The sequence below is a fragment of the Plecotus auritus genome (genome assembly GCF_963455305.1).
Source record: "Plecotus auritus genome assembly, chromosome: 6".
NCBI lineage: Eukaryota > Metazoa > Chordata > Mammalia > Chiroptera > Vespertilionidae > Plecotus > Plecotus auritus.
The window spans coordinates 8,859,128-8,877,468 of record NC_137773.1 but is presented as its reverse complement, the minus strand read 5'-3'; the positions used below and the strand labels follow the sequence as shown (position 1 = coordinate 8,877,468).

Below are 18,341 nucleotides of genomic sequence, written 5' to 3'. Positions count from 1 at the left end.
AGGCATTAGCTTTGCATGAGGCCGATGGGCTTTGCATGTTCCAGGAAGAGAGGGACGAGCAGTGTGGCTGGAACACCAGGAGGAGTTAGGAGGTTGACAAAAGGAACAGCCAACACCCAGCAAAGCCATCCAAACCTTTCCTGGCATCCTTTTTTGTCTACTCACTGGGGTGTCTCCCTGTCCTCAGGTGCCCCATCTGCTTCTGCTAAAGTCTGACCCTCACACTTCTGAGCTCTGCCTTCCTCCCCCGTCTCTGCTCAGAAGCATCTGAGGACACCTCCACACCAGGCCAGCCGCCAGAGATGCTGGCAGCTACAGCCGGTTTCTTGGAAAACTTGAGTGAGTCCAAGTTCAAGTCCTCGCTTGGCCACCAACCATGGTCAAAGGCACTGGCTATGCTACTTAACATCTCTACAGCCACTATTCTCTCCAGAGAGATGGGGATGAGAATAGCATTTCTGGGAGGATGAAGTGAGATAACATATGTCAGCATTTGCCATTATACCTGACACATAGCAGGTGCCCAGAAAAAAATAATAATAATAATGTTTTCTTATGTTTGATGACCACTTTTTCCACTGCTGCAAGAGGTCATGTGATGAAAGAATCAAGAATGCCACCGTGGCCTGCCTGGTGTGGCTCAGTGGTTGAGCATGGGCCCATGAACCAGGAGGTCACAGTTCGATTCCTGGTCAGGGCACGTGCCTGGGTTGCAGTCTCAATCCCCAGTAGGGGACATGCAGGAGGCAGCTGATTGATATTTCTCTCTCATCGGTGTTTCGATCTCTCCATCCATTTCCCTTCTTCTCTCTAAAATCAATTAAAAACATTTTTTTTAAAAAAAGGAGAATCCCACCATATAGCTGTCTTCTTCTTTGCTCCTTATTTTAAGGCGCTGTGTTTAGATCCTCTCTGTCTTCGTCTACTTGATGCTTGTCTGTGGAGCCTGACATATGAGTTGTCACAATCTACAAACACAGGTACTGGGTCCTGTCAGCTTAGGGGCCCGTCCTCATGGCTGGTAGAGGAGTGGCCCTGGCAGTGCCTGAAGCTGGGCCAGTCGGCATCACCTGAAGTGACTCAGAGGTAGAACTGAGAGTCGAATCCTGAAAAAGACAGGTGGGGCCACGCTCAGGGAAGCCAGCCCCCACTGGGCACGTCTCTGCCCTGTCATCCTTCCATGCTTCCCTTAATACTCTGCCTCTTTGGAGGAGAGATAGAAATCGTGCTGAGCTTTAATGAGGAATAAGCCGGGCGCACTTTGCCATGGGCCAGGCTGGAGGCAGAAGGAAGTTCGTGGGCCCTCACGAGTGAGCCACCACTGCCGGTCGGCACCAGATGCGAACAGAGACTCCATGGCAATGTGGCTTCCAAGCAGCTCTCACTCACACACGCTGCTTCCCTGCAAACCTACCTGCCATCTGAGGTAGAATTCACATCCAACATCCGTGGGAGATGTCAGCATTTATTGCTTCTCCCATCCACGTTGACCCTCAGCAGCAGATGGTCCAGATAGCAGTCGAGTTATTTTTTCCCCTCTCCCGGGGTCCTGAGCGCAGGAATAACATCTTCCTGAAGGGCATGAGTCTGCCCTTGACCTTGCCCTCGTTGGCAGGTGTGTATCTGAGTGGCTTCCAGGAACATCTCTGCTGCACATGCCCTACCTGTGGGCGCCTTCGCTTCTGGGATGGTGACAGGCCCACTCCGTGGTCCAACCTCCTCTGCTCTCTTCCAGCTCCTCTGGAAGTCACTCAGTTATCTTAATTACCATTCCTCTGCGGTCTCTGCCCAGAAGGAGCGGGGGGAGGGTTATAATTGGATCAGATATTTGCTGTGGTTTATTTCTCTGCCTCTCAAGTGCTCGTAAAAGTTGCATTTTCATGTCACTTTTGGGTATGACTGATGACTCAAAGGCACAGCCCTCACGTTGCATACCAACGAAGGCCAAGGAAAACGAGAGAACTTTGGGGGAATGGGGTGTGTATTTGGGGTTCTGTGCTTTAGTGCCAAGTCGAGAGAGACAAGCTGCCTTGAGAGACAGACCTCCTCCCGCAGCCAGCCCGTGCGCACATACCCCCCTTACTGGGATTTGATCTTGTGCCCCTAATCCTCGTTCAGGGCTTCTGCGCATCTATTAGGCAGAGTGTGTTATAGAGCAACCTTCTTAGTCAACCAAGCACAGCCCGGTCCCCTGAGCATCCCGTATCCAGGACTGAGCCTGATGGGGCTCTGAAGCAGAGGTGACAGATGTCCCTGGTACTAAGCTCGAGCGATCAATCCCTAGTGCAGGGACATGGAGAAGGAATTCTGGCCAGGGCCTGAGCTTTTGGAAAATGGCCTCCTTTGCGTGTCTGCCAGGCCGCCAAGCAAGCTGGCCAGGCCGCCGTCTAGGCATCCAGGCGAGCTGAGGCTCCCCCGGACCAGATGGCCTCTGAGCTAACCAGCTTCTCACTGCTCCCCCACCCTGGAAGGCCCTCTCTGATTTGGCCAGGCTGATCCTCCTTGTGTTTCTAGCCTCCAGCCCTTCCCCCAGGTTACAGCAGCTGTGACTGATGCTACGTGATGCTGGTTGGTACGTGTTAACCTACGAATAGAGTAACTACAGATTCCAAACCAGAGCACTTTCTGGAGTGAAAGAAGGAACAGGAGGTGTGAACTGGGATGGTCCTGGGCGAACTTGGCGAACTAGGCGAACTAAACTCTCCACACATAATAGGTTGGAACTTGACCAACAGAGGATGCTGCCATTCCTTCCTGGGGGTGCTCTTAACACCCCGTAAGAAATGGATTCTATGCTGGGGATGATTACAATCTCGGGGAGTGAACTTGGAAGGAAGAGAAGCATGAGGTCAATATCCGGGAAGGCTCTGCTGAAATAACAAATAAACTTCAACATCTCAGTGGCTTAATTCAATAAGTGTTCCTTGCTCGCTTGTGTTACAATTTCAGGCTCTCCTCCAATTGTTGATTCTAGGGTCCAGGTCCCTCCTGTCTTGTGGTGCCCACATCTTGGGCTTTAAGAGTGCTCTGTAGGGGACTGACTACCTGGGATGTTGAACTGAGTACATCCCACAGCTCACATCCCATGAACTGGAGCACCATCACATCCTTCCATCTGGTGGCAAGGAGGCTGGAAAGGAGCAGACCTGATATGGACAAGGACTGGCAATCGCTGCCACAGTGGTCACTACGGAACAGAGTCAAAGGAGGAAGGGAAGGAAGACAAGAGAAAAAGCCAAGATAGCCCAAAGGAAGAAAGCCTACATTGTCCATCATCCTATTGGGACCTGGAAATGTGAGGTCGTAACAGACTTATGAAGTCACCTCTCAAATTGCAATGATATATATGAATACACAAACACCTTGGGCCACGGTGTCCCACCATAGGCATGTTCTGCACTGGGTGGTGCGTGATCCTGGCTTGCTGACTGGAACACTACCCTTTTCTCTCTCAAGAAAGCCCATGAGAAATTAGAAAATTAAAGAACAAGTCTTTATTATTGAATACAATCCAACTTAGTTTCTTTTCAGTGGAATTTGTTGACAAATTCAGTGTTTTATTTGTTTGATATCTAACAAATATTTATTCATCAGACTCCACTGGAGATCCATTAGATACAGCAGTGAATTATAATCATGATAGCAGAAACTTTTAAGGCATGCTTAGCTGTGGTTTGATGTAGACACTATTATTAGCCCCACATTAAAGGTAAGGAGACTGAGGCGCAGAGAATTTAAATTGCTTGAGCCAGGGTTACAGAAGTCACTGGCAGAGCTCGGATTCTAACCCAGGTAGACTAGGTCCGAAGTCCCCGCTCTTAACTAGGTACCATGCAGATCCAATCCCCGCCCTCCTGCAGTTTGCATTCTTCTGAGTAGACTGACAGTAGACATAAAAACAAATTATATCCGTTTAGAGGGTGATACGTGCTTTGAAAAAATTAAGCACAATAAAAGGACACGGGCTAGGGACGCAACAGCCACCGTATCATCACAGCCCATGCTCCGTGCAAGAGCCACCGGCTCGTGGATCCTTCCTTAAATGAAAACTGCCCTCCATGCTTCTGTGGCGGGATGCTGAGGGGCCAGCCAGAATAAATGTCCTCCCTCTCCTCTGACAAATGCCTCTTCCCGGGGTAATTGGATTGGTGGGACAGCGAGCACTGCCACGAGCCCTAAGCCATTTCTATGCCCCTTGCCGGTCAAGAGATGACAGATGCCCAAATTAATAATGAGCAATGACCCACACACGTAATCACCTTCCCCCAACGTTTCCTCACGGGGGTGATATCCTGGCCCCCAGATGAAGTATATTCTTCTCACCTTGGCGCCGAGGCAGTTACGCTCATTCCTCTGGCTGACAGCAATTTGTGGGCATAGGTCCTGGTAGCGGGACATTGACGAGGTTGCTAAGGAACAAATGTTTTGGTTACAAAGGCCTCCGAAAGCAGCATCGTTTTGTCATATCACTTCACATCATTTATTTTGTCCCTTAAAGACAGCCATGACCAATGGGAGATGGGTTTGAGGGAAGCTAAATATACTTGCTTCCTGAGAAACGGGGGAAATTTCCACTCCCCAAGCAATGACTATCCAACCCCCCAGGTGTAAAAAAACGAGGATCATGAGCTTCTGTTATTATGATTTGCAAGTAAGTGACTCATAATCACGAAGTACTTAATTAAATGGTTATTATTGCCCAGGCCCTGCCCTAAGCATTACCTCATGTCATCCTCATAGCAACCCAGAAAGGTGGGTGTTCGTGTTCCCTCGCAAGCAAACCAGGAAGAAGGTAAAAGTAGGTTTGCCCAACTTCAAATGGTAGCGGATGGCAGAGTCAGAATTCAAACCCGGGTTTGCCTGATGGCAACACCTTTGTACTTAGGATTATAGGCTCTTTTATTTTCAGTGATCACATTTCAGATGGAAAGAGCCAGCAGTTCTGATGATGGGGAAGTCACATGAGTAGGTGCCTGGAGTTTCGTTCTATGAAGTTTGTAGAAGGGGTTCTGGTTGATGTCTGTAACCTACAGAAAACCTTTTCATGGAGGGGAAGTGGTGAGACAGAGCTTCATCCCACCGTGGTGGTTTTTATCTGCTAAAGATCTACAGTTTGAATGTCTTCTGAGAGTCACCATGCAAATGACTTTGGTTGCAGCGATTTTGAAAGTGTTCACAAGATTAGTCCATTTCTACCCGGGTCTTACCGATTTTCTTGTCAACAAGAAGGAAACCCTGATGTCCTCTTCGCCTTTTCTTTCATCCTTTCTGCCCAGCCCATGCTCAAACACTGTCCTCTCTGCCTTAGAAATGTTCCTTCTTGCCCTAACCAGTTTGGCTCATTGGATAGAGCATCAGCCTGCAGACTAAGGGGTCCCAGGTTCGATTCCAGTCAAGGGCATGTACCTTGGTTGCGGGCACATCCTCAGTAGGGGGCATGCAGGAGGCAGCTGATCGATGTTTCTCTCTCATCGATGTTTCGAACTTATTTATCCCTCTCCCTTCTTCTCTGTAAAAAATCAATAAAATATATTTTTTTAAAAAAAGAAAGAAATATTCCTTCAAAGCTGTCCCCTCTTCCCAAGCACTATCCTATTCAAGACCCATATCATCGGTTTCCGTTATTCCTTCCCAACTGGTCTCCCTGATTCATCTCATTCTCCCTCTAGAACAGGGGTGGGCAAACTTTTTGACTCGAGGGCCACAATGGGTTCTTAAACTGGACCGGAGGGCCGGAACAAAAGCATGGATGGAGTGTTTGTGTGAACTAATATAAATTCAAAGTAAACATCATTACATAAAAGGGTACGGTCTTTTTTTTTTTATTTCAATAGTTTTATTCATTTCAAACATTTTAACAAGAAGAATGTAAACACTAATTATTATAATTTAAAACTTCAAAAAATGGAGGAATCATAGCACAATAACATACCTTATATTGAAGATGGCAAAGGCAAAATAAAATTGCCTAACAAAGGAAAGGTACAAAAGCCTTTCAAATTAAACTTAAATATAATAAAATAATTTAAAACTAAAACAAATAGAAAAGAACAAAATGTGTAAACAGTAAATTAAACATTTTCTTTAGTGCAACTTCCAAATTATGCCCGGGACGTAGATGTAGATGGCAATGTAGACTGGGTTGAAAGGTTTTTGGTCTTTAAAACATCAACTTCAGTGGGAACAGTGTTGTTGGTCTCCTTTTTAGCTAATGCTCTGATACTGTGCTCTCCAGGGGCGTGTCTTCCTACATCACTACGATAACGTGTCTACGCATTCCCAGGGTGATGTTGGGGACACGTCCTCGGGCATTACAAGGAGCCTCTGGAAGATTGAGAGGTTGTTCCTTCTACTGAATGGGCGGATATAAATCCGCCCACTGAGAAGGAGCTGCGGCCGTGTTTCCCAACGTTGCCATGTTAACACTGCTGCTGGTGAAGGAGCGGAGGGGAGAGCAAGAGAACCCTCTGCTCTTTCGGCTCCGCGGGCCGGATAGAACAGGCCGTAGTTTGCCCACGGCTGCTCTAGAACATCTCATATCCTGACTCTCCATGCGAATGCTTCAAAACATTCCTTTTATTGCATCAGTCACTGCTCAAGGGCCTTCAGTGGCTCCCACTTGCCCAGCACAGGGTTTCACTGTTCTCTATGACAGGCCTCCCATGAGTCACACTTGCTGCCCCCACCCCCCCATCCTGATAGCCTTTGCTGACCACTTCCTCTCTCACTGATGACTTCCATTTCTGAACCTGGTTTCCACTAAAACAGAGCTTACTATTTAATTGCTGGGTTTTCCGAGGCCAGGCACTGTGAGGGCATAGACGCTGCAGCTAAACAGTTCTAGGTCCAAATTTTTGCTTGGCCACTCAGTTGCTGTGTGACTTCTAACAAGTCGCATGGCTTCTCTGAACCTCAGTTTTCTTGTCTGTAAAAGAAGATAGAAATAGCATCTATCTTAGAGGGTTTTTGCAAGAATGGAATTAGATGATGATGAGAGATTCTAACATGTATTTTGTGTTTGCTCTGTGCCAGGCACTGTTCTAATTATCTTTTTCCGCCCAGCCTGTATTGTTCAGTGGTTGAGCATTGACCTATGAACCAGGAGGTAATGGTTTGATTCCGGTCAGGGAACATGCCCATGTTGCGGGCTCAATCCCCAGCAGGGGGCGTGCAGGAGGCAGCCAATCAATGATTCTCTCTTATAATTGATGTTCCGATCTCTCTCTCCCTTTTCCCTCCTCTCTCTGAAATCAGTAAAAACATATTTATTATTTTCTTCCTCACAAAAATCCTATAATGTCAGTATTATGATTTTCCCAGGTTTGCAGATGGAGAAAGAGCTGGAGGACAGGGAGGGGTTGCAGAAAGAAGATGATAAAAATGAAGAAGAAATCAAAACGTTGGGTTTTAAAGCTTTGGGGATTTAAAAACTGTAGAAAAGAGATTGTGACCGTTAGTAATACAACTATTAGCAGTAACTATAAGCATAGTAAACGGCAACTGTTACCACAACATTTGTGACTCTCATTTTACTGGAGGAGCTCATAGTTAAATGTTCTGGGAAGTATGTCTCAGGTAACTGATGGGGTGGGAGGGGAAGGAGTCATGGGATTGGGTCTGCACCGATTGTCACACGTATCACTCTCTTCTTCTCCTAGTATGACTTCATGGAGCGCCTGGACGGGAAGGAGAAGTGGAGTGTGGTCGAGTCGCCCAGGGAACGCCGGAGCATACAGACCCTGGTTCAAAATGAGGCCGTGTTCGTGCAGTACCTGGACGTGGGCCTGTGGCACCTGGCCTTCTATAATGATGGCAAAGACAAAGAGATGGTTTCCTTCAACACTGTTGTCTTAGGTAGGTCAGGCCTCTCCGAGGTGATGGGCCACGGAAGGAAGGAGGGCAAGTTCTGAGCTTCTCTATAGAGGACTCGTCTTCCAAGGTGGTTCCTGCTGAGTGGAGGACCAAAGCAGAATCCTTGATGTAAGCCTCAGACTATCACCCACCTCAAAAGAGCCCCAACTAAAATAGGAATGCCGCCTAAGTCATGAGAGATTCACTGTGAGTCCCAAGGATTCAATGTGGTGAAGGCCTTGGGTCAGACCACCTGGCCCAGGTCCTGGCCACACAACACAGGCAGGTCACTGCACTGCTGGAAGCCTGTTTCCTCATGTGGAACAGAACCACTAGAGCCCGCCTCATAGGGCTGTTGTGAGGATTAGATGAGATGAACATATAAATCTCAAATGTATGATCGAGATAATAAATATTGACCACGTCAGCTCAATTTCTCTTAAAAATCGAGGAAAATTTGCCCTGGCTGGGTGGCTTAGTCGGTTGGAGCGCCATCCTGTGTACCAAAAGGATACAGGTTCAACTCCTGGTCAGGTCACATACTCAGGGTTGTGGGTTCAATCCCCAATCGGGGAGCATGTGGGGGGCAACTGATCAATGTTTCTGTCTCACATCAATGTATCTCTCTCTGTCTCTCTCTCCCTCCCTCCCTCCACTTCCCTCTCTCTCTCTCTCCCTCTCTCTCTCTCTCTTCCCCCCCCCCCACCATTCCCTCTCTCTGAAGTCAATAAAAATATATCCTTGGGTGAGGATAAAAAGAAATCAAGGAAAGCTCAAAACACAAAGCTTAAAAAAAAACACTCAATAATAAATCAGGAAAAAGACAGATATAAGAAAAAAATCATAACTTTGTTCTCAAGTAGGTAAATATCAAAATGCTTTAATTAAATATTTGTCATTTTGGGCTTATTTTAGCCCTGCTTTTGATTAGCTATCAAAGGAAAAGCTAAGATTTTATACAAATTTTCTTCTTATATGTGCATACAAACCCTACCTGGGCCATTAGTTTGAGAAGATTTCATGAAGTTTTCTAGAGCAAACCCTAAGAATTTTAACAATCAAATAAGCTACAGATATTTTCATGAAATTTATTTTGTCATTAGGTTTTAAAATTCTTGTTAATGATAATAAGTGGTCCTGGGTAGGAACTTGCTGAATCAGAGCAGGTTGTAGAGTCTATGTAGACCCATTCCACAGAGGAATAAACTGAGGTTCAGACTACTGAGTCCCTCAAGGTCCCAGGATGTGAAAATGGTAGAAACAGCATGGGCTTCTAGGCTTTGCCCTTTGCCTTTCTGCAGCACCTTGTTGTCCCAACAGCATCTGGTTGGGGATCTCAAGGGTCACTGAAGACGCATGGATAAGGTGGTTTCATGAGGAAAGATCTGGTCGGTCCAGGATTAAATCCCAGCTTGCCTTTCCCACATCCTCCCTAGAAACGTCACTTGCCTCCTGAGCCTCAGTTTTGTTTGCGGGCAGGTAGTGAGCAAGCCTCTCAAGGGCAGATGATGTGACATCATGTATGGAACACACCGGGGATAGAGCTGGCCGTCCTTAAATGAGAGCTGATGGTGGGGCCCGCCTTGTACAGCTGTTTCTCAATTGACTGCATTTGAAGAACTGCTCTACCGGCCTCAGGGTTTGTCTGAGGGCCTCCCTGATTCTTGAAAGATCTATGTTAGCGAATCTGAAATTCTTCATCAGAATGACACAGAATCAGATGGGATTGAAATTCATCCTCATTCCCTCCGCTCAGGAAAGATTGGTCCCATTAGGGCAGCCAAATGCTCCGACGCAGGGATTGGCACACCAGAGCCCACAGGCTGAGCCTGGCCCACAGCCTATTTTTACAAATAAAGTTTTATTGGAGCACAGCCATGTTCATCTGTTTATATATTGTCTGTGGTAGCTAAAATGACAGAGTAGTTGCAACAGTGACAGTTTGGCTCACAAAGCCCAAATATTTACTGTATGTCCCGTTCCAGAAAAACTATGCCAACCCCTGCCCTAAAGTAACGACACAAGCTTTGTATGACCAAAGTCCACGGAGAAGTCGCCCACAGTCAGGGGAGAGTTCCGGCATCAGGTTTAATACCCAAGGGGGGAAATGCAAAAGGATGAAAACCAGTTCAAAAAGGAAGGCGCTGGCAACAACGTCGAACTAGTTTGAGATGTTGAGATTGAAAAAAGGCGATCTTTAGCTTAAGAACAGGAGAAATGATATCCCTTTTGTCACCTTCTATTTGAACTCATACATAACCACGCAAATCACACACTGCAGCTGGCTTAGCTGGAGTCCACAAGCACTTGGTTAATAACAAAAAAACAACTACCACACAGGGTACCAACCCCTGGATTAGGCCCTTTGTGGGGTCTATCTCCATCAGCCCGTGGCCTCGCCATTGAGAGGTACTGCCAATATTCTACGTTCTAGATGAGAAAGCCGAGACCCCGAGAAGTTAAACAGCTTGCCCGAGGTCTCACACAATTGCTAAGAGGTGGAGTCAGGATTCGAACTCTCCAGAGCCTGTGCTCTTAACCACTGGATTGCTTTGAATTCCAGCCAAAGAAATCCCTTTCCTCCTGTACAGAAAGTTTTCTGGGGGTCAGATTATCTAATAACAGCTTCTGCCCCCCAACTCCTTTATCCACGTAGACCCAGGCATTGCCGTAGAGGGATGCCCTTCCCCCACACCATTACCCTCACCCACCTGCCCATCAGAGCCGGGAATAGCAATTCTCCCCTGAGGAATTCTCTCATCAGGACTGCAGCTCTAAGAGAGAGGAAGGCAAAGGTAATTGGCCTAATAGTTGGGCAGACACCTCAATACAGCAATGATAGTGATTGGCCCGCAATACGAGGAAAAGCACAGTGTTTTATTTGGTTCAGAGGGTCTCCCACACGTATCTATTACGAGAACGTTCTCCATCAAGAGCAGCCAGGAGCGCTGAGAGTCTGGTGATAGGAACAGAAGGGAAAATGTTAGACGGTGTCAACCAGCGGTCACTCTAAATAGACCGTTGACTTGGGAAAGTCTTGGGATGCATTTTGGAGAGAAGTGGCCTGCTATCGGAAGAGAGTGTCATCTCGGGGGCAACAGAGACGCACTCTTGACGCACGGTGCGGGTTTAGGGGAGGCTGCGGCCGCGTGTGAAACCCCACTGCCCTGGCTTCCTCCCGTTGCCTGCCATTGTCTCCTGCGAAAACCTGCACCAAGTGGACCAAAAGGAAAGCTGATAATGTCGGCAGTCATACTTAATTTGGGGGTGGAAAAGGGCCTGAAGAGGGTGGGCTCCCTTTATATATCAACCTTAATGTTTTCCCCTCAAAAACTAGAGAAGTGCTTGAGATAGACAACCTTGGGAAAATTAATTGAAAACTACTCTTTATTACAGTTTTTGCTTATTTTGGATTCTTCTACCCTCCTATGTGCCCACACGCACACACATGCATGCACACGCCCATTCTGACTGCTGTTTACCAAGGACCCACTGTGCACCAAGCATGGAGGATCCCCGAGTGAGCACTTTCGATCTGGTCTCTTTCTCAGGGAGCTTGATGAGAAAAGACAGGGACATGAAGAGGCAATTATAAGAATTTAGGAAACACTGGGGCAGGCACAGAACCCAGACTGAGGGAAGCAAGGAAGGAACACGCTCAGCAGCTAAATGTTTGCTAAACTGGCACTGAGGGATACATGCCTCCGTTAAAGGGCAAGGCAGGCCTTGCAGCCCAGCAAGAGCCTGTGCAAAGACGTCAGGCCTTCTGCACGGGACTGTCATGGCAGTGAGCTCCCTGGACCGTCACTGCTTCACCTCTGAAGTTATTTGGTTTCAGAAAAGGGACCTTTGGCTTCAGCGATGTCAGTTTCCACCAAAGCATCCCAGGCCCCGATACGTCATGAGAACCAATCCCTGCCTCACTGTAGGAGTGACTTCTTAAAATACAAGCTGGATGGTGCCCTTCCGACATTGAAAACTTCGCATCTGTTCCCACCGGACCCAGAATAAAATCCCGCAGAGCCCTGTGGACTACAACAGCTGAGAAGGGACATGCTGTAGAAAGCCCTACTGCATGGTTTGGTTTTCCAGGGCAGAGCGGGAATAAATGGGACTTTCTGTTTAAAGGAGAAACCTCCTTTGCCCTTCCAGGTGACTCCAGCAGGAACAATTAGACTTGAGAGTCTTTCGTGCAGCATCACCAGATCCAAGTCCCCCGCTCCCCACGGGCTGCGTCATGTCAACGTTTGGGCACAGTGGCCTGTATGTTTTGTTTCATCATCTTAGAAATTTGGAACCTGGAAGTCTATTTATTTTAATTTAAAGTAAAATGAGGTCATAATAATCTTAAAAGAATATGTATGTTTCTGTCCAGCTCCAAATCAATGTGAAAATGTTCCAAATGACCCCTTTGAAGGTATGACTTGAGAGTACAGTTAGAAAGATAAACCACGAAATGGTTTATCGGACAGCCGTGTAGGTCAGAACAAACATGAACTAATTGATTTTCAGGAAAAATAAGATCCACAAAAGTTAGGCATAAAAGGGCTATTGTATAACCCAAAACGGACCACTTAATGAACCCCAAGATCATGCCTAACTTGATCAATCTCACATATGTAGGTTTTTCCCTTGCTAAAATCCCTTACAGCAGGGAATATTTTTACTCTACAAACCTGAGGTGAGGAACAACTGCTGTCCTGTGGACAATCACCCTCCATACCTGAGGTGATACCCACTGTCAGTCCAGCTCTCAGATTGGCTGGATGACCTAGGCTGGGGGAGGGAGGGCTCAGGGTGTTTAAAACTTAATATTCAAACACGGGAAATTTCAGATTTTGGATTCAGATGAGTAGTTTATTCTGAAAAAGCCAAAGTAGCAGCAAAATTAGCTCCGCATTCCTGCCTGGGTCAATCAGATGGACAGCGGTGGTTACGTCCATGCGTTGTCTAAATTGCCCTAGTCCCCACCCACCCCTATTCTCTTCCTCACTCACTTATGCTCCTCTCTACTGGTCCCCTGAGGTCGCCGTCCCTGGTCTTTAAAACGGTAGGTGGCTGCTTATTAAATTGCTTCACCAGCAAGTGGAGAAAAAGATAACTGCTTAATTTCTCTCTCTCTCAGATTCAGTGCAGGACTGTCCACGTAACTGCCATGGGAATGGCGAATGCGTGTCCGGGCTGTGTCACTGCTTCCCAGGATTCCTAGGAGCGGACTGTGCCAAAGGTACTTACCCCTGCTTCCCTGCCGTGGTTGGAAAACGGAACACAGGCTTCTCGGAGGGGAGGGGAGGAGAGAAGGGGCACCCAAGTGGCCTCCCCACTGAATCCCACTGGGGCGTCTTGTAAGCCCACGCGTGCTAGAAGCCCTAGCCCTTTGGCAAAGAGTGGGGCTTGATTTATGACAATTGGCCAATATACCTATAGGAGCAGGGCAGTTATCCTTGGCACCAAGGTGTGCTGAGAAGAAAGATTTGCTGAAAATGAGATGCTTGGATTTCCTGTAAAAGCAGAAGTGAATTACCATCACTCCTTTCTTATAATCATTAGCTTCTATGTAATGGAAGATTAAGCATCTCAGGGTTAGTAAATTTCATTCATTCTGGCCAGCTATGCTCTTAATCTAGGAAGTGCTATTTATCTTGGTGGAATCGGTTTTAAATTGTATTATTAATTCATCTATGCTGCTTTGCACAGGATTGCTGGGGCCCTGGGATTCTTGGGGGAAAGGTAATAAAAGAAAGAAAATGACTCTCATAGGAACAGGGGGTTTAGGGGCTGCATACCTGCTTGCAGGAGACCTTGAGCGTGACCTTCAAGTGGCGCAGTCAGACACAAGGGTAGCAGAGAGCAGAGCTCACCCTTTTTAGACACGGTGCCCACGTGTGCACATGCTAGGTAAATGCAACCAAGACATTGAAAGAAAGCTTTCACAAAGCAACACTTGCCTTTACTCTGTTTCTTTTCTGTTCTAACCTACTTCATTTTTTTATTTGACTTTTTAAACTTTCGTTTATTTTTGTTTGTTTTCATCTTTATTGTTGAAAGTATTACATAGTACTCTTTTCCCCCCTACCCTACTTTATTTTTTTAAAAAAAATACTGGTTAAGCTGGGCTGGTGTGGCTCAGTGGTTGAGCAGAGATCACAGTTTGATTCCTGGTCAGGGCACATGCCCAGGTTGCAGGCTTGATCCCCCGTAGAGGGTGTGCAGGAGGCTGCCCATCAATGATTCTCTCTCATCATGGATGTTTCTATCTGTCCCTCTCCCTTCCTCTCTGAAATCAATAAAAGTATTTTTAATAAACACTGGTTAAAATTATATTGATTCCCCACCCACCAGTAGGTCATCTCCCAGTCTGAAAAGCAGTAGTGGGGAGGGTCTGCGCCCTTGCTCTGCCATTAAGGATCTCCGTGATCTTGAGCAAGGGATCAGACATCTCTGCAATCTTGACTTCCTCCTCTGGAAAAGTGGGCAGTCCCTTCCTACGTTCGTGGTGAGCCCGGTATAACACACCCCAATGCTCAAAGGAGTTATTGCTTATCACCTTTTAATTCATGCACATTATATTTACTTACATAACCTTCTCGTGATTTGTATGTGCTCTTCATTTAAAGACCATCCTTCCTTGAGGTTCTGAGAGCGAGGCAATTATCAATATAGCTGCTCTGGAAGTGCCACGCCTTTTCCCATGCTCCGCGTTGCAGGGGGAAATCCTATTTCACGTACTCATGATATTTTGAGGAGGCCTTGATGGGGGGAAGGACAGAGCGGTCCTTTTACGTGTGCCTGCAGATGGGCTGCGCACTCGGCTGCACGGGCTGTGAGCTGTAAATGTATATTAACACCGACACACATCGATGCATTATTAATCCCCAAAACCATGTGTGTTCCGGCGGCACATCTAGCAACTGGCCTTTCAGGCTTAAGTACCCCGGCCATTTAAGAACCCTCCGCTCTAAATCCATTTGCCGCCGAGCGGCCACTCTGCATTATGGATCTGTAATGGGGTGTGCATTTAGCTGCTTAAAAGGACTCTCGGTGTGTTTTGCATTCACCACCTGTGCTGGGGCGGGGCGCCCCTCCGAGTGTGCATTAGCCGCGGTGTATAATTGATCCTTGCGAAACAAATATTGAGTGGCTGTTAAGAGTAGTTACTCCTGCATCCTCAGGAGCTGTTCCTGAAATCAGCCTTTGAACTCGGACATTTTAATTTCACTGTTGATGCATATGGTTGACAAGATTGAAGCGTTTAAAGAATAAAATTGCTTTCTCCTTGTTTCCCCCTTTATCCTTGGCTGAACGGTGTTAGGAGGAAGCTTCTCTCTTTGCCCCAAAGATGTTCCTTTCATGGTATTTCTGAAATGGACCCAATTTCAGCTCCTTCATTAACAGCACTTTCTTCTTTATTCTAACCAGGGGTGGGCAAACTTTTTGACTCGAGGGCTACAATGGGTTCTTAAACTGGACCGGAGGGCCGGAACAAAAGCATGGATGGAGTGTTTGTGTGAACTAATATAAATTCAAAGTAAAGGAGCGGAGGGGAGAGCAAGAGAACCGGATAGAACAGCCGGATCCGGCCCGCGGGCCGTAGTTTGCCCACGGCTGTTCTAAGCCCTCCTTTCCCAAACTGCACTCTTTCATGGACCACCTTAATGTTTTTTGCCAAATTCATGGGCCATCAGTATTATGATTTATTTAACACTAGAGGCCCGTTGCACGAAATTCGTGCATGGGTAGGATCCCTCGGCCTGGCCAGGAATCAGGGCCTTCTGGCTGCCGGCTGGGGCCTTCCTTCATTCCGCGCCACCCCCTAGTGGTAAGCACATGTCATAGCGAGTGATAGAGCTCCCGGTTTTCCAAACTCCCATGGGTACACTTTGTATATTAGCCTTTTATATATATAGATATTTCTTAAAGTCAACTCAGCATGTTGACATGGGAAATTTTATCGTAAGAGAAACAATGTTCAGCCCAGCCAGTGTAGTTCAGTGGTTGAGCATTGACCGATGACCAGGAGGTCACAGTTCAATTCCAGGTCAGGGCACATGCTCAGATGGTGGGTTCGATCCCCAGTAGGGGGTCTATAGGAGCCAGCCAATTGGTGTTCCTCTCTGATTGATGTTTTTCTCTCTCTTCCTCTCTCTGAAATCAATAAAAACATAATTTTTTTAAAAAAAGGAACAGTGTCCAAATCAAAAAAATTTTCAAAGAACACTGGAATCAATGCATTTGGTAGGAAATGTTAATCCCACCTGTAACCCTATCAGGAGAGAAATATTTTCACTATCAGCAGCATTCAATCCAAGTTGGCTTCTCACATTGATATCCCATTGAGGATGCCAAGGTGGACCTGAGCACTGGGAAGCAATCCTGGCTCCTCCAACCTCTCATCTCCTGAGTCCTGGCTCCTGAAAAGTAACAACATATACTAACTGCCCCGTAAAAGCAGACACCCCGCTTCTAATGGGTGAATGGAATGATCCAGTGCCACACTTACTTGGCTATGTTAAGCCTCTTCTTCAGATTATTTCTAAACTAGAGGCCCAGTGCACGAAATTCGTGCAGGAGTAGGCCTTCCTTCCCCCCAGCTGCTGCACCGGCTTCCCTCTGGCACCGGGACCTGGGCTTCCCTCACAGCCCTGGCTTCATCCAGAAGGATGTCCAATCTAATTAGCATATTATGCTTTTGTTATTATATATAACAATCATTGTTAAGTACTAAATATGTTCCAGGCATTGTGCAGAATACTTAATATTAATACATACTTTTTCATCTTTATATCAACATCAAGTAAATCCTATTTTAACCAACTTTCCCAATGTTTACAGCATATATATATATATATATATATCCTTTTGTTTCTTATTGATTTCAGAGAGGAAGGGACAGGGAGAGAGAAATAGAAACATCAGTGATGAGAGAGAATCATTGATCAGCTGCCTCCTGCATGCCCCACACGGGGAATCAAGCCTGCAACCCAGGCATGTGCCCTGACCGGGAATCAAATCATGACCTCCTGGTTCGTAGGTCGACAATCAACCACTGAACCATGCCGGCTGGGCCCAATGTTTACAGCTTTTTATATTGAAATCATTTTAGCCTTGCGGACAAATTGCAAAAATAGCGCATAGAGTTTCCATATAGGGTTCACCCCTAATGTCAACATTTTAAATTGTAGTTCTATAATATTGAGACCAGGAAATTAACATTGATGCAATGCTATTGACTAATTTTCAGACTTTTTTTTTTTCCCCAGTTTTGATCTTTTATTCCAGCCCAGATCCCACACTGCCTTTTCTGGTCATGACTCCTGAGTCCCCTCCACTCTGTGAGGGCTCCACAGGCTTTTCCTGTCTCTGTGCCTCCCGTGACCTTGACTGTTTTGAAGAGTGCTGTCAGGTGTTTCGCAGCACGTCCCTCAGTGTGGTCTACCTGATGGTTTCTCGTGACCTGATGGAGGTTATGCATTTTTAGTGAGATGTCGCGCCCTCCTCAGTGAAACCTATCAAAAATGCACTTCTGATTTTTAATGAGAAAAAATGTAAAATGTGGTTGTGTGTGAGTGTGAGTATGTATGTGTGTGTACCTTCCCTGTGCCCACCCCCCTCTCCCCTTGCACATAAAGCAGAGATGCTGGAGGCCCTACCTCTCTGGTCCTCCATGGTTATTGGTGGCTGTCACAGGCTGCCACTCACAGACAACGTTCGAGCCTAAGAAGCTCCTGAGTGTTAACAGGAAGTAACCTGGAGCAGACAGGGTGAGGTAATGGTGCTACCAAGTGCAGGGAGGAAGGGCAGCTGGTCTCGGGTCTCCCGCAACCCAGGACGGTGATGCCATCTCCTGGTGGTGGCCCACGACCACCCCCCTTCTTTCTGGATAAAAGGCCTTAGGAGGGCCGAGCCCAAGGTTCTCTCTCCTCACAACATCGCCTTCACCTTTGTTCCTTCGCTGACAGCTGTGCCAGGAGGCCCCGAGTTCTGCCAGTTTCTGCTGCAGGCAACCAGCAGACTCAGGCCCTCCTGCCAGGGGGAGAATTTGCCACGTTAGCAAGTGAGATCCCCGTCACATCTGAGCAACGGGATATGTGTCCTAGTGACAGAAATGCGGATTTACTCTCCTGACCTCATGCTGCGCCTCCCGTGCCCTCGGATGTGCGGTGCGGGCAGCAGCTCCCTGTCTTCTTATGAACCTGCCAGTCTGCATCAGGCGCCTGCAGACATCCTTGCAGTGAACGGAGGAGTCAGCAGGCATTTGCAAAGCCTTTCTTCCACAGCCCCCTCCGAGCTGGGGGTCCTGAGCGGCTCAGAAGTCAGAATGGACCTGACCCTCCCACTGAAAGAATACATGAGGGTCCCAACCCATTATCCCAAGTCATGGAGGGACTGAACTTACTCATGCATCCAACAGATGCTTAATATGTGCCTGCTATGACCCAGGCCCTGCGCCGAGTGCCAGGGATACCATCGTGAGCAGGAGGGCCATGGCC

General features: G+C 47.1%; 1 protein-coding gene across 6 annotated transcripts in view; it reads left to right on the top strand.

The window, feature by feature from the left end:
• TENM2 (teneurin transmembrane protein 2) overlaps positions 1–18,341 on the top strand; it is a 1,211,371-nt gene that overhangs the window by 1,041,349 nt on the left and 151,681 nt on the right. For all 6 annotated transcript variants that reach the window (XM_080675628.1, XM_080675627.1, XM_080675626.1 and 3 more), the window contains 2 exons: positions 7,659–7,854; positions 12,977–13,078. In XM_080675628.1, the coding sequence (XP_080531754.1) occupies positions 7,659–7,854; positions 12,977–13,078 (298 nt within the window). The remainder of the gene's footprint in view (positions 1–7,658; positions 7,855–12,976; positions 13,079–18,341) is intronic.